Source organism: Pleurodeles waltl, chromosome 6 (genome assembly GCF_031143425.1).
Source record: "Pleurodeles waltl isolate 20211129_DDA chromosome 6, aPleWal1.hap1.20221129, whole genome shotgun sequence".
NCBI lineage: Eukaryota > Metazoa > Chordata > Amphibia > Caudata > Salamandridae > Pleurodeles > Pleurodeles waltl.
The window spans coordinates 1,454,774,636-1,454,797,057 of record NC_090445.1 but is presented as its reverse complement, the minus strand read 5'-3'; the positions used below and the strand labels follow the sequence as shown (position 1 = coordinate 1,454,797,057).

The following is a 22,422-nucleotide window of genomic DNA, read 5'->3' as shown; positions in this document are numbered from 1 at the left end:
GGAGGAGGTGGGGGTCCACCGCCAGTCCTCTGTGCGGCTACCTGGTGTCTGGATACAACGGAACGTACCTTCCCCTGTAGGTCGTTCCACCTCTTCCTGATGTCATCCCTGGTTCTTGGGTGCTGCCCCACTGCGTTGATTCTGTCGACAATTCTCCGCCATAGCTCCATCTTCCTTGCAATGGATGTCTGCTGCACCTGTCATCCGAATAGCTGTGGCTCTTCCTGGATGATTTCCTCCACCATGACCCTGGGCTCCTCCTCAGAAAACCTGAGGTGTCTTTGAGGTGCCATGATGTGGTGTGGGTGATGTGTGAGATGATGTTTGTTGTGATGTGTGATGTGATGTGTTGGGGTGTGTTCTTTGAGGTACGTGGATGTTGTATGAGTGATGGTGTTGTGTGCCTCTGGATGCTGGTGTTGTCTTTGCTATTCTCTCTCTCTCTGCTTCTTCCAAAATGTTTGTTGTAAGAGGTTGTGGGTAATGTGGGTGTGTGTTTTATAGTGGTGTGGGTGTGGTGTGAGTATGTGTGTCAGGTGTGTGTATTTTGAATTGTCCAATGTGGTTGTGTTTTGTAAATGTGTGTGTATTTTGAGCGCAGCGGTTTGTACCGCCAATGGATTACCGCGGTTGAATAACCTCCGCGTTGATTCGTGGGTCGTGATACTGTGGGTGTATTCCTGTTGGCATGACGGTGTGGGTTTTGCTATTGCCAGTTTATCACTGAACTTTGGTGTGGCGGACTTATGTGGGTGTCTGTATTGTGGTGGATTTCTAGATGTGGGTCATAATACCTGAAGCGGATTTCTGCCACGGCATGTTGGTGGCCGTCAGCACGGCGGTAAGTGGGATTTACTGCCAGGGTTGTAATGAGGGCCATAATGTTTAAACATGTCTCTGTGGTGCATCCCATGTCTTCTAATTATTCCTGTCAAGGTGTCCCTTTATCTGATTTAAGACTACTGAGAATGGTGCTGCAGTTAATAAGATAATTTCAAGGTTTATGATTGAGGTTAGTTTAAGGTTACTTATTGAATTTAATTCAGAGTTAATGTTGGTCACAGGGTTATATTAGGGTAAGGTTACAGTTACTTATTTAATTGAACGAACTTTAATTTCATTGCATTATGATTGTCATTCCAGTTAGGTTAGATTTAGTCACTTAATTAAATTACATGTAACTTAATTTAGGACTACATATAGCTAATGATCCATTTTGTTGTTTAATAAAATGTTCTTTACTTTCGATTGAATGTAATTTATGGGTTGGGCCAGAATAAGTGTTACTTATTTTACATAAGTTAATGTTATAAATTAATGTAATTAAATTTGGAAATGTGGTTGTTACTGCACTGGTAAACTAGAGCATGGCCTAGAGATTGATTGTGAAAGTGTGGTATATGTAAAAGGGAAATACTACATAGATGTGCAGCGTATTTCTCTCATAACACAAAAAGAACACAGCAGTGATGCCATTCCACCAGGAGAATGCACATATTCATGACCACACAAAATGTGCGATGAAGACCCCCATATGTTACTTGAAACTAGCAACCAAATGATCTATACTATACCAAAAACGTATGAATCTTCTTTTATTAGTGTTTGTGTAATTGTTGGGTGACTTTAATTCCTACATAACTCAAAGAATATGTGCTGAGTTGGACCTCCGCCAGTTGAATAAATAGTGGTCATTAGTTTGAGCAATTATTTATAACATCCTAACTGATTGGTAGGATTGTTCATGCATGTCATGTACTTTTGTTTTAGACGTGCCAGTATTAAATAGTTGTGTTGTTGGGGATGTTCGAAGGGTATCCACTTGGAGTTGGGGCATTAGTAATTCAACTCTAGACTACTTGTTTGCCTGAATGACAGCATCAAGTGTGTCATTCATTTTAAAGTGCTGGAGTAGTACTTCAGTGACCATTGACCCGTCTTGCAAGTTATATGTCCTAGGTCTGATAACACCAACTTCTCTCAGGGTTGAGTCAAATGCCTTAAATAAAAGATTTATAAAACATGGGACACTGGCTACTGTGAAGTTCATTTTAATGATTTAAGACAATAGTGGATAATCTTTTTATGTTGTCCATATGTAATGTGGGTTAGATCTCTATCCTTTCTGAAATAGTCCTATCACAGATTACTACTGTAGAGGAAGTGGGGAACTTGGAGGAAGCCTATGACAATAATAATGTATGTAGGGTATTTATTAGAATTACGTGGTATCTGTTAGGAGTGCGCAGATGAATCCTTAAAAATGGGAATATTGCACCCGCTTTGGGGGTGTTTTAGAATCAGATGGTTAACTTGAAATGGAAAGAGGGTCATGAAGCACCGTCCCGGACCGCTGGCTTGGTCCTACCGACGACAGCGCCTCCGCAACGACGACGCTGCTGCCTGCACCGTGACCTGTGGACACCGCACGTCGCACCGCCCCACTTCACACTGCAGCCCTGGTCTCACCGACGCCCCTGGATGCCGTCATAGAGCCGCTGCCTGCACTGTGACCTGTGGGCACCGCACGTTGCATCGTCCCGCTTCGCACCGCAGCCCCGACGCCATCCACGGCGGTGCACCTGACTTCTTCAGCCTGGAGTTCGATCTGCATAAAAGCAGCAGGGTTACACTGGGGTTATCTCGGACCATGAAATGGTGATTCTCACGATCGATTCTGAGACCTCATCTCTTCCCTTGGGGTCAGTGGCATTTGTACATAACCAGGTATAGGGACCTGGAAGACAAACAGTGGCTGATATCGCTGGTCTAACGATCACTGGAAAATAATGGGGAATTGGTACCCTGACCCTTGATCTTGTGGGGAGTGGGGAAAGCATGTATTAGGGGAGAATTGATGTGGGAATATGGAATGGCTAAAAAGCATGCAGATCAGGACAGAAGTTGTCTAGAGCGGAAGATAAAAACCCTCTCCTCATTACACGCAAGAAATACCAAACCACATAATCTCCATACCCTTATGAAGGCCAAATATGATTGGAATAGATTGCAGACCTCTCAGGCTGAGAAACCCCTTTTTTCTTTTACCATCTAAGCGGGCCCCACTTGGCCTCACAATTGAGAGGACTGGAGGTGGCTCGCACTTTCTCAGCCATAAGTAATCAAACAGCAGACCTCCTCAAACACCATGTGAGATTCTGCAGGAATCATGCCTTCTACTCCAGGCTGTACGGACCCCCCCATTCCTCGGAAGAGGTCAGATTCCTGGATGCATTTCCCCTTTCACACCTGATGGCAGAACAAACAGCCATGTTGGATGGTTCCATCACAGAGGCTAAAGAACTGCAGGCCATAAACAGTTCGAAAACAGGGGAAGCTCAAGGGGATGATGATTACACTGCCGAATATTATTAGATGGCGAAGTCACTGGTCACCCACCCTCCTGTTTTCAGGTGTTCCAATAATTGACAGATACAGTTACCCTATCAGCAGACTTTTCCAGGGCTAGGTTAACTCTCATTCCCAAACTGGGCAGAGAAACCCTGGAATGTGCTAATTACAGGCTATTTCCCTGCTTAACGTCAATGCCAAAATCATAACGAAAGTGACGGCGGTATCCGTAACAAATGCATCAGTACGCTTGTACATCCTGATCAAGTGGAGTTCATACTCTGATGGTCCTTGTCCAACCACTTCTGCCTTCTATCACATATTGCCTGGCTGGTAAGGGATGACAGTGACAAGAAGGTGCTCCTCTCACTAGACGCAGAGAAAGCCTTTGATAGAGTGGAATGGGGATACCTTCTCCGCACCATGATACGGATGGGGTTTGGAGGTACATTCTGGGGCTGCATATGGAGCAAGTATAAGTCCTTGGAAGTGCTGGTCACATCTGGGGGTTTCATGTCATCACAACTTTCCATGGAACGGGGACCCAGACAGGGGTGCCCTGTGGTTCACTGTTGTTCCTTTTGGCCCTTGAACCACTGACAATAGCTATTATTGCCAAGGGATTGTAGGAATAAGGATGGGTGCAGGCAAAATAAAAGACACTGCTCTAGGCTGACAACATTCTCTTAATGCTGACTCAATCCGGGCAGTTTGCAGAAGGGTAATGGCCCTGATAAAGCATAGTGTTTTCAGGATACTGCATTAACCCCACTTACACGCACCTCTACTCCAGTTTCCTTGGTAGACCTGCCCTTTAAATGAAATAGAAACATAGACACCTTAATTATTTGGAAGGGGCCTGGAAAATATGGTCCAGGATAACCTCAGTCCCATCATGGTTAAAACAGCGGTTGCTTTCAAACATGGGAGCAACTGAATCTGAATTTATGGGGTTACGTGTAGGTGGTAAAAATTAATATTGCTTACAGTTTCAATTACATTGTCCCCAGGACACTCCAACTGCAAATAGACAATTCCATACTCATGTTCCTGTGGGTGAAGGGGAAACACTCCATACACAGCTCGAAACTGTAGGCCATGGTGAAAGCGGGAGGCTTACACCTGCAGAACGTGGAATGCTATTGGCTAGCCCACCAAGTGTCTCACTCTGTCTACATGCTGAAAATGTTCAGAGAAACATCTATATGGGTCCCCCTGGAACAGCATCTGCTGGGGTTGGAAAGAGATATTGTGATCAACTACACCGGAGCAGGGTAAGGAACAGTGAGGGGGGGTAATCTCATCACACAATCTTTGAAGTTGGCTTGGAAAAAACTCACACATGCTAGTGAGGGGCCTGGACATGCTACACATAGGAGCCCCCATAGGGAGTAATGCATTGATAAGATGGGGCCCTCAGAGATTAATTGATTAGTCTGGAAGAGATGCAACATTAAGGCCCTCATTATAACAATGGCGGTAAAAACCTCCTACCGCCGTGGTGATGGCTGCCAAAATACCGTCACCGTGGCTACCATCCGTCTGCCATATTATGATCACTGCCAGACTTCTGCCACAAGAAGGGTGGAAATCCGGCAGTGATCATACTGGCGGACGGTGGTAAGCTGGGGCTGCTACCACCAGCACCGCCAAGCCAGTTGAATGCCGCCAAACGTATCAGGACCTGTGATACGGCCTGGTGGTGTTCTGTTGGCGGGACGCTGCTGGCGGTAGCAGCGCCCCTTTCTGTTCCCTGTCGGAAGACCTACTCGACCAAGGTACCAAGGTAAGTCGGGCTTCAGACAGGGGAGGGTGGGTGGGGTTGTTGTGTGTGCGTGTCTGAGTGTGTGCATGAATGTGTGAGTGCGTGTGTCAATGCGTCTGTGTGTATTGTGTTGTTTGCGTGGTTGTATGCGTGAGTGAATGCGTGTAAGAATGGTGAAGTGAGGGCGTGTCTGCATGTCAGTGTGATCGTTGTAAGAATGTGTGTGAGCATGTCTGAAAGTATGTGTGTACGAATGCGTGTATGCCAGTGTGTGTATGAATGCGTATATGCCAGTGTGAGTGAATGGGTGTATGCGTGGTGTGTGTCTGCGGGTGTGTGCTTGTATGGGGGTGGGGGTGTGTGTGAGGATCGGAAGGGGTTGGGGGACTTTGGATGGGGGTGTGGAGGGTGTCCGGTGTGTGTTGGGGAGTGGAGGAGACGCCTACCGGTGACAGGGAAGGAATTTCCTGTCACCGGAAGGGCCTACTGCCACGGTTTTCGTGGCGTTGCTAACGCCACGGAAACCATGGTGGTAGGCAGGCTCATAATGCCGCTGGTGGTACTATGCCGACCGCTGGGCAGGTGATTGACATCTCAGGCCCGGCGGCTCATACCGCCATGGCGGTATGAGTGGAGAAGTGGTGGGTTGGCTGCAGCCAACCCGCCATTCTCATAATGTGGTGGTATGTACCGCCAGCCTGTTGGCGGTACTACCACCACATTTCTACCCACCACCGGGATCATAATGACCTCCTTAGTGTCTGGCTGATTTGTGTGAAGAAGGGGAGATCAAAGTCTTTAGGGATTTACTGGCCAAATTTGGACTTGTGTCCATGCGGGCCTGAAGGTATGTCCAGTTGAGAAGCACTTTACGAGTAACACGTAGGAGGCACTAAGTGAGATACTACCTTCTCCAATGCACACACAAGGAAAAATTCTGGGGTAACTATCTTGGGACTATACACTCAATTATCAGTTACATTCAAAGCCAAAGGTTGGGACGAAATGATGACTGATCATAGCCGAGGTATGGGACAGGTGAGACTCAAATATGGCCACTTTAAGATACTACATTGATGGCATTTGTACTGGGGTGAAAACTTATAGGGCGAAACTGAGTCTGAAGTCGAGGTGCCGAAGGTGCGGGACAGAGTGGGGAAGACATTGTGCACATCCTATGGGAGTTTGATTGCATCTCTGCTTACTAGCTACATATAAAGGTCTACACCTGAGACAGATCTGGGTGGTTCCCTGCCATTTTATGTGCAGATGTCACTTCTGCATGACTTTCAGAATTGCCCACCTTGACATCTCATGTGAAGCATTGGATGTCGCCAGCTCAGGCAATAGCAAAATTTGGCGTATTGAGACTTAGGAAGACCGTAACAACACCATTGTATAGGCAGAGGCTTGAGCATATATATGAGGGGGCGAGATTTGAACAGATAATATACAGACTGAATGATAACATGCAAAAATCTGAAGAGATATAGGGTATCTTTCTCTCGCTTTGAGGTAAAAGAGAGAGGAAAGGTGGAGGATGAAGTAGGGGAGTGGGAGAGTGGAGGACTGTAGAATTTTCCTGAGAAAGCGGCAAGTGAATGGGGTGGAGTTTCATCTCATTTCATGTGATTTTATTCGCTTAGATTCAGTTAATTTCATACCAGACTCCTAGATTGTCACCAGGCAGACAGATATTATGTGCAAGTTTTTTTTTTATTATGTACACTACCCATGAATGTTATAATCTGGCATTGTATGTCACGTTCTGCAAAAATCAATAAATGTTAAAAAAAGGACTCTCACACTGCTTGCAGATTAAGTGGCTGTTGCCAGTGTGTAGAACAGACGGTCCAATGAAAATGCAATTTTATCTTGAAGAGGATCTGGATTTTTAGGTGCAATGTTTTTTTCATTAATTTTACAACATGTCAGCTCCCAATAGTGGATATTATATCAGCTATAAAACCCATACTCATATGTAGCTGTTACCCTCCAATCAATAAATATCCAGAAACTCCTTAGCCTTCAAATAACCCATGTTCAGCAGTCCCACTCATCTTATTTCAGCCTTCCAGACATAAGTCATAATTTTCAACAAGCGAAAAATCTTTCATTTACCTTATAATATATTTTGTACTAAATGTAAATACTTCTGATGCCAAGAATTGTATAACAAAACTCTACACAGTTTATATAACTCACAACAATTGTCTGCTTCATGAGACTACAAGTTTAATTTCGATGTTACTGCTGGCACATTCACTTCTTCCCACTCTCATGTCACAAATACCCATCATCTACTTATTTTGACCACTGCTGGCATGGCATTAGAAAGGAAGGAGTCGATTGACACATGTATAGAATAAGAGGTCTTCTGAACAAAATTCTGCACATTTCTTCACCTAGCAGTGTAATTCAAGTCCTGTCTGTATCCAATTTATGTAGTGCAACATTCCTCCAGTAGCATGAGAAAGGCGGTAAAATCTAATTGCAGATGCTATAGTCTCTACTAAATGCTTGTCAGTTTAAGCTTGGTTGACCAAAGTGTCAGTTTGGGCAACTGAGCAAATTTAAATCTGTAATTGACTCTCCACGAAATCTATAGAAACACTGAGCATTAATAGCATAGGTGTGGATTTCCCCAGACAGCTGAGAAAACAGACTATGTAGGAGCTTTACATTTTTATTGAATAACAACCTAGAAATGTTTTCTTTTGGTGAGCCTGACAGGTTTCTAGATCAGAGACAGGGGGAAGGCTCTTGGATGTTACTTAGGGATAACAGTCAGAATAGAATCAATTCCTTCCAGGCTAACATCAGAAACACTAAACTTAGGCATATTTTAAAGAATATGCTTGTCTAAGACAGCAATTACAGTCCATTTTTCAAAACGTTCAGCAAGACCTTGCTGCCTGTCACTAATAAGGAATCATATTTATTCAAGAAGTCTTGTGTTGTTTCTTTTACTAAACAGATGTTTCTTGAACAGAGTGAACATCATATTCTTCACCTGAATCTTCAAGTGGATTGTTTCTGCCTTCTTCAAAAGTTGGAGGTAGCTCAGAAATGTTAGTTTTTGCATTGTAGACATCATTGTGGATGACGAGCTGCTGTTTTTTCTATTAGACACATATTTTTCTATACGCTATTTTGTGAATGAAAAAAAAGTCTCACGTGTGAATCACCTCCCTTGACACTGAGCACTTCTTAGCACGTTTTTACATTGCACCGTTGATGATATGCAATCATTAAGTATTTATGCTTTGTAAGCTGCCTGTTTAATTAATCGTGCTATAGTTATGATTGATTAAGTTAATCACTGTATGTATTCTTTCATTGGAAGCAAGTACCATGCGTTAATTTGTTGTTTACCTTCCTTTTCTGAGGGAAACATTTTTTTCATGAATTCTCCACAGGTTTAGAGAGATCTGGAATATTTAAAATGCATAAGAACTAGCAAGAAAGAGGGAGTGTCTATTTTTTTTATTTTTTTTACATGGAGATGTGTCAAGATAGCAGAGACTACTTTTTCAAAAGCTAAATATTGATAAATAGATAGTGGCTCAGTCCTGCAAAATCAGGAGCTTCCTGAACATTAGATATGACGCAATATTGGCTAAGTGCTGAACATTCAGTTAAAGAGGGGAGTGAACCTTTATGGCAATGCCAAATCAGTTGTATTCTTTGTGGATGGTGTTGGTATATTGTATGACCTTTTTGAATGCCTACTAATAGCAGCCATTGCATATTTTGCTGTTGTTGTAATGTGGTACAAGGAAACCTTTACATTTCTTTATAAAAGTAAGTTGAATCAGCTGTCTGTTCCTTAGCAAATGAGTAACAATGTCTAACATTATTTTAGTAGTTACAAATATCTACATTGACATTGACGTTAGTAAAGAGTAAATATTTTCATAGCTTTCATGATAATATTTTCATAGCTTTCGTAGTCTGTAATTCATTTCAGTGTTGAGACATTGATTGTCAATCAATGTCTCAGGCCCTCCTTGAAGGTACTAGTATAAAATACTTGTAAGTCAGTTGTAGACACTCCTTGATTATTAAATGTTTTTGCCTGGTCATGGTGAAAAGAATGTGACTATCTATTTAGTTATGAAGTGAAATATATTATAAAGATGTGACTGATAATAGAAGCTGTTTGTCATTTGTATAGTATATTAATCGATAATTATAAATGGTTGGAAATATTTGCTAGTTGGGGTCCTTAAGTCTCTGAGACTAATGTTTGGACCACTTGTAATTAATTTATCCCTCAACTGGGTATTTTTTCTATCTATGTAGAATTGGAGGTGACCTAAAACAACAAATTCTGATAATTCCAACTAACTCGTTTATAAGCATGTGTTGGTTCATTACAACTAGTCTAAGGTTTAACCATTAATGTTGGGTGCATGGAACTATTTAGAATGGAGTTGGCAAAGATGGCATTATTCTTTTGGTAGGTATAAATTCTCTTAAATCAAAAGCTGAGCGTTTATTGATCGAGGCAGTTGAAGAATTCAGATGGTCTCTATACTCTGATAATGGTGCTTAAGGACAGATTCACAACTAGTATTTTAAATCATGCATATGATGGAAGGGAGTTCAAAGGTATTACATTACAATTTTTAAAAATTTAATATCTACTCTGTAGCATCTTGTAAAGATGCGGTTGACATAAAGGAGGTGAATCAATCTATTTATCTGTCTATCTATCTATCTATCTATCTATCTATCTATCTATCTATCTATCTATCTATCTATCTATCTGTCTGTCTATCTTTCTGTCTATCATGAAATTTAGAGTGCACATTATCATGTGAGTCTCCCTATTGTTAAAAGGTAGTGATTGGTTTATTTGAGCTGTGGTTGGTCAGAAATTATCAAAGCAATTCCTTAATATGCTACTTTTGAAAAATGGATGAATTGTATTAAAAGAACCATTGTTGTAATTTTGCATATGAAGCACTTTACACTACATTAAGTGTACATTTAAGGAATATATCTTGGAGCAAGATTCCACAATGACTGATATTATGATTCTGTGTTTTATAGTTCACAAAAATATACTACATACAATGATGAAATTGAAATAATGTGTACACGGTAGGAATGAGAATATGTATAACCAAGGTAGGTATACCCAAAGAGTGCTTCTCATCAAAATATAAATCATGCTGAGCAGTGTTTCCTATCAATGAATAAGATCTGTATGCAACTTCTTTCACTCTATTTACATTTGAACATTATCATTTTTCGTAGGTGTTGGCAAAGTGTGAAATGCAACAGAAATCATTAGAAGGGAAAAAATCTACATGGCAGGAGATGTCTGAAAATGCCATTGCATGTAAACCTTTCCGTTGCCCACAGTGTGGTGATCACACCAGGTTCAGAAACCTGTCTTCTTTATCAGCTCATCTGGACTATAATCACAGACTTGAAAACAAAAATATGTGGGGAAAAAATTGTTTATTTTCTTCCCTCAGTATGAATGATAAGGTCCCATGCTCAGAGCAGCTGGATTTGGAAAATATTGGAAACTTCAATAGTGTTAAAAAATATTCATTTGTACAGTTTTCTGATCTGTCACCAGAAAATTTGAAAAACAAGAGGTTCCTTGATAAATCAACTAAAACACATGCACACTGCATGATAAACAAACAATCTGGAGCCTCAACAATTAGTCAGAATTCCATGTCTCTGGGTCCAAATAATGATAGAACATCATATGATCAAGAAATAGTAGAGACTACAGATAAGGCAAATGAAAAAAGAATGAACAACCTTGCAAAGGAGCTGTCAACAAAGACTGCTGAGCTGCTTGATATCCAGTCTGCATTTTTGCAGCTGTCTTGGAAAAAACAAGAAATTCAACAGCGAGAGAGAGCTTTGAATAGACAGGTGGATGTTGCTGTAGAACTGATTGCTGGACTGAGGCAACGTCTCTCAAAGTCTGAAGATGAGCTTCTGAAGAAAGAAGAGTAAGTAGAATACTGTGTTTAGTTAATATTTGATTTGCAGCACTCTCTATTTTTGAAACAGTCCTTTACAAAACTCATTGCCACCCTTTCCGTGAGATTTTGGAAAATGGGTCATTTTGTTCTGACAAGGATTAATATACAAATTTACATTGATTGTGAAAGGATGAGTTGGGGTTGAGAGGATGCCTCCTGAACAGGTGTGCTTTCAGGACAGAGAGGGTGTGATAACAGAAGGGTGAATTCTGAAGGCAGTTGTCTGCATTGCAAATGCCTTGACGTAGGTGTCAAACCTGATGTCAACAAGAGGGTTCTAAAAAGTGAACACCTGACTGTCCTGCTAGGAGCAGAGTTTATGGTTTGTGACCTGGGTGCTAAAGGTTTATGAAGATCAGTGTCATTGTTGCTGCACCCATGAGAGACGTTACCTTGATGATAGAGTGAGTTTATGTGCAACTGGGTGAATGTGACAATGTGTGGTACAAGATTAAATGTTCTTAGGATGATTGCTTCGATATTTTAAATATAACATGAGGGTTTTTATCAAACCTTGTCTAAATCTGTGTTAGTTGGGCATCCCCATGTTGTGTACATTTGTATTGACTGGGTATCCATGATGGCAAAGGTTTCATAGACTTTGAATATTTTTGATGGGTAGTGAATGGTTTATATGCCCAGTAGCCAAAAGATTAAAAAGATTTACTAGGTTTCAGAAAATGTAGTTTATGACTCTATTTACACTTACACTCATGATGTGTAGTATTTCTCTTTTTATATAATTCGAACTTGTTTTTGTATGATGTGATCTAAGCTCCAAAGTGCTTATTTTGTGCCATAATACTCAATTTGTGTGCCAATACCACCACTGCTTACTCATCATTATAACTAGTACTGTAAGATTTTTGTAAAAGTACGTATGGTACCACATTGTACTACTTTATGAATGTAACACTATTTCTGTTAAAAGAAGTTTGCAGAAATCGATATTGGTACACTTCAAATTTTCACAGAGTCTCAGAAATTATACCTTTTCATATGTTTTTGATGATATTTAGAGTTCAGTCATTATTCTCAAAATAACACTTCAGAATTAGGAGTGAGTGAATCTCTTACGTAGCAATCATGGTCATAATCCATTTACAGTCACCAGTAGATTTTTGGAATTTTGGTACAATGTACAAAATAAATACTGTGAAAATATGTTTTCAAAGGGAGGGACAGATGGAGATGGAGGGGTTTGTGGAAGGTCAGTCAAGAGAGGAAATTGTATAGCTAGCAGAGAGAGAAAGATGGAGCAATTAACATACATTTGCATATAATCACATAACACAGGCCTTAAAACTCAAATAAAAAAGTCATGGTCCCATTTGAATTTGCAGATCATTTATGTATGTGGGATTCGCCAACGTTCCCAGAAGAAGTCCGAAATGTGCTCAGAATTCACAAAGGATTCCAGGAGTACCCTTCAAAGTTTGTGACAACCATAGATTTATACAAATACTGAGATACTAGGTTTTTTTACATGAGGAATTGTAGCTAGGTGAGAATTATTCTAGATTTCACATAATACACAGTGGAAATGGGCTTTCTAGACCTCCTGGCACTAAGAGCTTTGTCAATTTTCTCTCAAATATCACAGGGTTGATTAGTGGAACCCAAACCCTCTTTCATATTAGAAATGCATACACAACAGCTCTAGGAAACAAGTGGTATAGTTTACAGTTTTATTTTGAAATCAAAATTCTGTCCTAGTGTGGAAAATGTGTGTAGTCATTAAAATAAAAACAAACAGAAAGAATAGAAACTGCAACATTTAAGATAAGTGTTAAAAGCAGAAAGTATTGCAACATATCAGCTGTGTAACTTTATATCAACCCCACCATCAACTCATACCTATGGCTTAGCTAAACTCAGCATCAAAAGAAGAGCATAATAGAGCTTCAAAGATGGTTCAAACCATTGTTAGAAAATAAGGGTACTACTGGCTATTATATTAGCAGTGTCTGCTTCTAGTCTGCACTAGCAGGAAAGCTGAGTGCACATCTTGTTAGCCTTCAACAAAAGTAGATGATATCATTCTGCATGGCCTGCTCGTCTCAGTCTTTTGGCACAAAGTTCCTCCCTTGTTCATCACACTCTGTTCTTAACTTATATAACATTGTAGAATTGTTGTTGAGTCTTTTAGAATAAATAATTAGCATAAAAAGTCTCTGATGCCCTTTCACTGATTTTCATCCTGTAAAACCATACCTTTTGATTAACAATAATGAACAAAAAATGAAATTTTTAGCTTCCATAAAACTTTGTAACTCAAAAACAATTATTTATATCAGAAAATGTAATTCCGATTTAAATCTGAATATATTTGTGCAGACATTGTTACACAGATAATGACATTAAGGTGCATTCTCTATTTGTCACATATCTAAATAATCAACGTATGCAACTTAAAAAGGGGAATACCTAGTTGGAAAAGACATGAAATTCCATTTATTGATAAAGTTATATGCAGTTAATTTATTGGTATACCCATGGCTACATGTATAATGATAAAAGAAAGAAGCCAGGTTATTACATTTCATCCACTAACTATTGTGCCTGGGTACAAAAATTAGAAAATAAAAGAAAAAAAGATACACACTGTCATTCTGTAAGTTTGCTTCATACAGTTTCTTTGCAATGAAACATAACGGAGACCAGACATTTTTGTGTTTTGATGCAGCGTTATTATATTTTTCTAGACGTTGATGATAGTGTAGTTGCTGTTAGTGTCTGGAGAAATGAGAAAGTCTCAAATGAGAACATTGACATAATCGGAGAGATTGGGGTCTAACTTTAGGGACCAGCTGATGATCACGAAGGTATAGATGTGGTAGCTTATAGAACAGCGCCAATTGAATCTGAAAGTGTTGACTTTGTTGTTGTTGAAAATAAAGTTCATTCATGTTGAAGTGCAATATTAATGATGTCCGATAATGGAGACACCATTGGCAGCTTTAGTCTCACTAGACTTGGCATTAAAGGTGACAGAGCATGTGCCACTGGCATCGTAGAGTCATCATACACTGCGTACTTTATGTATGTTAACTGCATTACAGTACGGTATGCTTGATGCAGCCCTATTGGTTAAATCACTTCTGTAATGTTGAGCAATACTATTGGTTGTTAATCCAATAGCACATCCAAGTAAATTGTTTCAAAACAGTTCATGTTCCAAAAAGAAGGTCTCACTTAAAGAACTTGAAATCTGTCCAATGACAGAGTCTAATTTTTATTTATATGATTCAGTAACTCTCCTCCAAAGTGGAAGTCTGTAGTTTCCCAAAGTTATTGCTCAGTCTTGTAGATGCCACTTCCATTAACATTGGCATTCATGCCGGCTTTATTTCTTTACTAGGAAAAAATGGGAATTGCACAACCAACTATTAAAAGTGTACCTGAACAGATTTGACTATATTGGACTGAAAAATGAAGGAATGAATCCAAACATAGGGCCTCATTATGAGTTTGGCTGTCCCATGACCGCCTTGTTGGAGGTGATGGTACGACCACCAACAGGCTGGCGGAGCGGACCACCATATTATGAGTTTGGCAGGGGTGCACACAGAAGACCGCCAGCAGTCCGCCAGCACAGCTAGGCAGTTCAGACCACGTCGGACGTTTGGAGGCACAAACAGTCTGGTGGAGACCATGTTTCCGCTGGACCTATCACGAGGTTGCACACCGCAGCGGACCAACCACCAAAGAGCCCAACGTGGAAACAAACAGTAAAAAAGGAGACACTCACCACCAAGAATCTATACACATCTAGAGCCGCCAGGAACAACAACTAGACGCCATCCTGCTGCTTCTGCTGGCCGAAAGAAAACATAATCATTGCAGACGAGGGGGACAATAACAGTGAGTACACACACTCACCTGTTACATATGTAAAATGTATAAAGTTGTACAGTTACATAACATATCATAGGAAAGTGGTGTGACGGGCTGTGCTCACACGTAACAATACAATGACACACATATTCACATACTGCCTCAAGGATAGCCGCACATACATATCACGCACACTTCCGCCAGCACACACACACACATATCAATACCAAACATTCACGCACAGCAACACAGCACAGACCCAGGGTCACATATTCCCATACAACGTACAAACTTGTTGCGACAGCACAACAACTGCACAAATACATGTCACACAGACTCACCCAACACTGGCCAGGGACTGGACACACATTCAACAAACATGTACATCCATGTGTAATAGAACACACACAACAACACCATCATAAAACCCGCAATCGACACACAGATCACACTTAGCATATCATCCCTATCATGCCATGCACAATGCACAGAGACACAAGCAGTCAAAACACACAAAGCAAGACATCACAACAACACCGGCACAGCACTGATGGGAGCAGCAAAACCATACATGCAAGGAGGTCATACTGGGATATATCTCCTGTTGAACAAGGCCCACAAAAACATGCCCACACGTACAGCCCTCATTCAGATCTCATGGACAGCAATACATGTAATGCACAGTCACACATATGGGTGAAGGGCGAGGCTACAAAGCATACACTACTCCAAACACCGTACAATACACCATCCAGCTCTGACGGACACACACCGAGATAGTCACATGCACACAAAAGCAAGGCACACTTGCACAACTCAACACACTCCATGTCCGCACTGAAAAAACTCCAGAACACACGCCTCATGTACACAATAGCCACATCAGGGGCAAGGCATATACCATATAGGAGCACATCGCACATCACTAGTACAAACACATATCACAACACAATACCATGACAACTATATTTCTGCTGCATACACATACCTATCACACAACACACACCCTACCCCTGGTGGACAACAGCATTGCACACAACCTCACATACAGCTAACACAATACATGTGGCCGCAAGCAGCACACACAACAAAATACTGGCACACAACCAATGAAAGCCAGGAACAAGAAAGGAAATGCAGGACAAAGATGTAACCAAAAAAACAACTGGCTTTAATATGATGGCAGTGCAATATATATATGAAAGTTCAAGGCCATTGGCCAGTCCATAAGTCACAAAAGTTGCACCAAAGGCACAAAATGATGCCCCAACTTGACTTCTGCCATGTAACCTTCACAGGTAGGAGCATCAAGGGGGCAGACAGGCACCTCAGGGAGTATTGGGGGGCACAGGAGAGGGTTAAGCTTGTGCTTGGGAGGGGTGGGTTTTGGCTTTGTTTTGGGGGGAACCTTCTTGGGTGGGGTGGACCTCTTCTTGGCGGTGGAGGGGCATTGGTGTTGGCAGGTGGGTGGGAGGCCCTGGAGGTAGAAGGGATGGCTTTGGGGAGGGAAACTGCTCTCTTTGTGGTGTCACGGGGGGCGAGTAGTGAATAGATCGAGGTTACAAAGGAACACTTTTTGACACATGGGGACAATCATCAAAAGGAGGTTTGGGTATGGAGGGTGAGAGAGAGGTTGTCTGACGTTTAGGTGTGGATATTGTGTGTGCACATTTGTGAGAGGTGTGCTTCTGTGTGGTGGTTGTCTGTTGGGTGAGTGAGTTAGGGTGTTATGTGTCTTGGGCTGAAGGGGTTGAAGGTGCTCGTGGGTGTCTGTATGTTGGTGTGGTGTCTGCAGGTATGGTTGATGTGCTGCATGTATTTGTGTCAGTGGTTGTGGTTTCTGCAGGTGTGGTGACTGGGGTGGAAGTCTGAGGGTCTGCTGGGGTGATGTCTGCAGGTAGGATAGGTGTGGTGGCTGGATCAGTAATTGTTGGTGTGTTGTCTACAGGTGTGTCAGGTGTTGTGTCTGTGATGCTGTGTGTGGTGGGGTTGTCAGGGCAAGTTGGAACTGTTGCTGTGTCTGCAGGTGGATGTAGTTTCTGTGCATACCTTTGGTGTCTTGTGCTGTTTATGTTTGTGTGCCCTTCCCTTGGCTGTTGAGGTGGATGCATGCCAGTCAGTTTGTGTGCTTTGGCTGGGTGGGGGAAGTGGGTATTTGGAATGGGAAGAGGGTGACTGGCTGCCATCATTGTGGAGGCCAGACCCTGAAAAGATCTCTGTAGGCCAGCCATTGCACAGTGCATGCCCACCAGGAACGCACTGCCCTGTTGGACCTCTGTTGCCAGTCCTTGGATGGCATTCACGATGGTGCACTGACCCACAGAGCTTGACCTCAGAAGGTCAATAGCCTCCTCACTGAGGGTTGCAGCGGGAACAGGGGCAGGGACAGAGGTACTGTGGCAAAGGACATGCACACCCTCTTGGATGGCTGGGGTGGGTGGGGAGCTACAGGGAGGATGGTGATAGAACAGGGGGTGGTGGACAGAGATGGTACCGAAGTGGTCCCCGATGGGTCCGCCACCACAAGGGAGTGGCCACTGGAGGAGGACTCCGATGAAGATGTTGTAGATCTAGTCTCTCCCGTGGCACTCCCCTCGCCCTCCAGGCCACTGAGTCCCTCAGTGCCTGTGTTGTCATGACTGGAGGTCCCGTGGCCAATAGCTTCCCCACTCGGCTGTGCCCCGCCTCCTTCGTCTGCCTTTTCTGATGCTGAAAATAGACAGTGAACTAGCTTCATAACATACACATGATGACACTTCCATCACAAAGCTGAAAAAACAATCAGATTCCATCATGTTAACTGACCCCCCCAGGAAGTGCCAGGAAAATACCAACATCATGTAACAACACAATACAATGCATGTCCCCCAATTTCACAACTGTAATACACCAGCAAAGCAAGCGAACAGAAAACTACCAGTTGACCAATCACACTGACTATACCATGACTAGGTGGCTGTTCCACCCAATACAGGTGCCATCATCAGAACAACATAGTCGAGCAGTCGACAAGCAATGGAGTCCCATTGTAAACTAGCTAACCAAATACCCAGACCCAATCCTTACCGCACAGATACCTTACCCCGATGTCATGTACAAAGGAAATAACATATGTTACCAAGTAAAGGCAGGCAACCCTGGTACAAACAAGCCCTACGTTTTTTAAGGTACAGAGATCCAATCATATTTCTATGAAAACATACCATCATATGACGTACCAACATGTCACACCGGGCAAATGTCAGTCAAGGGGGTAGGACACTTGTCACACACACATACGCCAACTGTGATGTAGAAAGGAGTGACATTGTACTCAGGTTAAAAATATCTAGGGTAAGTGTCTCCAGAGGACAAACAATATTAGTCATATAAGGACCAAGTTAGCTCATACCAATGTCCCACACATGTTTAGTAGTTCACTATTTTGTGTATGTATCAATAGACTACTTTACTGTGCAGAAGCAACATCACTACCCACACATCAGACATGGTAAGCATTGCATCTGTCTGTGGAGGATTCCCAGAGTCAAAGCATAAGTGATGCTAACTTAACTGGTACACCAACCATGATGCTACCAACCATGATGCAAACCAACAGTCAAGTCAACCTACACACAGGTGTTTAGGAACTTCCACAACAGCACCAAACAAGTCCATCGTCAAACTTGTATTGCCCAAACACCCTGGTATAATGTGTGATACCCTACATAGCTACAGCAGGTACCCATGATAACTTCCTACAGTGAGGCATGAATTTAGTTTTCAGAATACACATGATGTTGACACAGTACTGTCTGAGCCATATCTGTGAATGGACAACCATTGCCTATGGTATCATACATACAGAAGTATTCTATGGACTACATATGTTACAGGTTTCTGCTATCAGGACTTGAGCATGGCAGTCACATACTTACACCTGATACCAACATATGTGTCCCAGTGGAAATGTAGCATGTGCACACAGGTATCCAACATGCATAAAGTTAACTCTGATGGGACATCCACATGTCAATGTACATTCCTCGCTTACCCGGGGAAATTGCCTTGCAACAGGTGTGAAGATGTCAGCCATGTGTATCATGTCACATGTTTGATGGACATACCCCCGATACAGAGCAGAGGACAGAGAGCAACAACCTACCCACCTTTCTACAGTGACATTATGAAGGAATGATCTGTTGGTGGGAACTGACACCCACCAGGTTAGTAAAAGCAGATTACATGAACCCAAAACACAGCCAAATGGGCTCCATTCTGTGCTATAGGACTGAGGGCCTCCCATAGTTTAGTACCATGTCTCTAAACAAAATGATTGTGCACACCTATTGCCAATACATGACTCGAGTACACCAGTGCGAGCACAGAAGCTCTGTGACACATGACACTTCCCACATTGTCAGAGCTAGCATTCTGTCCCTCTCTCATTCACCTAGGAGGGGGAAAACGTGAGTGAGGTCTTTACTTACCCCCTTGTGGCTGCTGTGCTGCCTTCAAATGCCCATCCAACTCAGGGTAGGCCACTGCCAAAATGCGGGCCATTAGAGAGGTCATGGTCCGATGGACACCCCGTTCTCATTGGGAGGACAGCCTCAGCTGGGCCTCTCTGATCTTCCGGGCCCAGCGTCTCAGGTCCTCTCACCTCTTCTGACAGTGCGTGCTGTGGACCCCCAGGGTCCGCACCTTTGTGTCGATGGCAAGCCAAATCCCCTTCTTCTGATGGGCGCTGACCTGCATGGATGCCAAGACAAGAACGAAAATCATATCACAATTCCCACACAAGAACAGACAGAGTTAACTACAAGTGAGTCCAGCCAGCCAATGACAACCTGTCTTGAATATCCTGCCCGCCCATGGCACATAGCATACATTGGATAGGCGGACATTACTGATAACACTCCCCACAAGGGTACCCATCTCAAACCACCAGCTCAGCCCTTGCATTGACCAGAGATTAGAGTAGTGTGTTTTGTGTGACACGAGCAATCCACATGACATTGACCAGGAACACAAAATAACATGTCACAGAAAAGGGCAAGAGACAGCTTCACCAAATAGCAAACATTGCACACATACACCCACAACTCTTGAAGATCACAAGATGCATATGGTCCGCACAGGTCACAGCCAGTCTACAGACAAGCCCATATTTCCAGGACAACATACAAAGGAGTCACATGGTGTGCATACAAACATGCACGCCTCCAAATGTGTGCACCTATACAGATACGCGTGCACCCACATGATACTTCATGAAGTGGGGGTCTTTGTGTCAGTCCAAAAATTTTAAACTAAACTTCTAAAACATATGCATACAATAACAATGTCATAGAAAGATACAACTAGACTGGCTTTTGACATGTCCCACATCATGTCCAAAATACTGAGTCAGATATCATGGAACATCACTTCACAACATACTGCTTGCAGAAGTTCAATGCCCAGTAAACTAGGATTATGCACAATACCCATCAGAGCGGGATCAAGGAGCCAACAGGGCAGTGTGATCGTGGGACCAGACAAGGATATGTAACACAAATGATCAGAGTTGTTATGAGCACAACTGTCACAGCTCTCCAACATGCCTCCAATGCCATGACAAGGGTATACACTGGGAATAAGCTGAAGTCGAAGAACCTTAGCAGTGAGGCATTAATTTTAACCCTTACATGCTGTTTGTGGATACAGGGTGTGACTACAGACACACACATGAAGTGCAAAAGCTATACAATAACAGTCCAGGTGGCAACATTTACAGAAAGTGGCAATTGAAAGCCAACTTTCTCTGCAGGCAGACTGCAGAAATCAACACAAAATACCATGTCCCAAACAGTTAGATGCATCACAACACTACATGTATCCCATAGCCAAGTAGCAATGGCTGTCAATGTGTAGAACGTAGGCTCATAGTGTGTAATTAGCAGGTGTCAGTATAACACTACAACAATGCCAGATGTGGCAACAGATGTATGTATAGATACAGAAAGGGCACAACTATGGAGAGAAACTGGCCAAAACACATGCATTAACACCTCCTGCTGTCATTTTGGCACATAAGACCACACATCAGTCACATCTGATGATGGGCTCTACATGGTGATGGCTGTCATGACACCTCAGCTAACCATGTGCAACAGTCACAAGGTGGGTCAGGGAACACTCATTGCACGTTCTCCACAGTTTCTCAGGACTCTAAACCTGTCACTTCACATGGGTACGTGCCTAGGAACTCAACCATTTTAGCACACTGATAGCACCTAAAGGGCTCAAAGGAAACATTCTCACATATCACCCATAAGCCTAGGCTACCTACATTAAAAAAGCTTAGTAGAGCTACTGAAACATATGTGCACATGGTGCTCTTACCTGCTCCTCTGATGCACCATAGAGCTGTTCATACAGGGGTAGGACCACCTCCACAAGCTTCTCCAGCTCTTCCTGTGAGAAGGAAGGGGCTCTATCACCTGTAGGACGTGGCATGATTGCTCCCAAAGAAAGTACACAGGAGCTCAGGTTGTGGAGGTCTTGCTGGCAGCAGTGTCAGGAGTCAAGTGAGAAAATAATCAGGAGATGGTGGTCACGTATGCCACGTGCACGACTGTGTCCACCGGCAGACACAGCCATTGGCCCAAGACAGCCTCAGGTAGCAATGTATTCCATTGGCAATGTCCGCTGCGGTAGCATCCGCCTACCGCCATGACGACTTCCGCCATAGTCGCATTCGTTTTCACTTGTCCAGTGGAGTAGGTGAGGCAGTCGCCTTTTTAAAGCCTTTCGATGGTCACAAAAGTTACATTTTGATACGTCACAATCTGAGAAACATTGCAGCCGCATAATCTTCACTGCTGGCATTGTCCAAAGATGTATATATGTCTATATTGTAGGTACATGTTGTCATGTTGTCCTGCTAAGTTTCTGAAATCTTTGGTGGCACAGTCACCATCTTCTCGGCCGCGTGCAAAAAAAAATATTATTTGGATTTAAATTATAGGCAGGGTTTGATGTCAGTCTCCCGTAGTGTTGCTGATGTATGAGTTTATGTATATATATCTTAATTTAGGCAACAGGGTGATGTGACAAATGTGCCATTTTTACCACTGGTATGTCCTGTGGGCAGTCAAAATGCACAATCTGAGAGACAGCAGTATTTGGAACAGATTTTTCTAGCTCATGTAAGCTTTTACCTGCCTAAACGTCTTGTCTACCACTTTGTCCTTCCAGGTCTCTTCACAGTGCTATCCTCATATGGACATTTCCGAGTTGTGTCAAAGGTGGCTTTAGCTGGTCTTACATTTGGAATGGACATGGATTGATCCAGGTACTGTGTTACATATTTTTGGAGTGTATGAGTCCCATGCCCAGACTGTCAGGACAGTGGGATGGCAGATATCTGTGCTACACAGTAGACCTGTTTGCTATGGTATGTGGGTCCAATGTTGTCATGTGTGTGAT

The 22,422-nt window shown here is 42.6% G+C and overlaps 1 protein-coding gene across 2 annotated transcripts in view; it reads left to right on the top strand.

Annotated features, from left to right (window-relative positions):
• The window catches only part of ZNF365 (zinc finger protein 365), a 304,942-nt gene that overhangs the window by 26,233 nt on the left and 256,287 nt on the right, over positions 1-22,422 (top strand). For both annotated transcript variants that reach the window (XM_069240909.1, XM_069240908.1), the window contains exon 2: positions 10,382-11,100. In XM_069240909.1, the coding sequence (XP_069097010.1) occupies positions 10,400-11,100 (701 nt within the window). In that variant the 5' untranslated portion in view covers positions 10,382-10,399. The remainder of the gene's footprint in view (positions 1-10,381; positions 11,101-22,422) is intronic.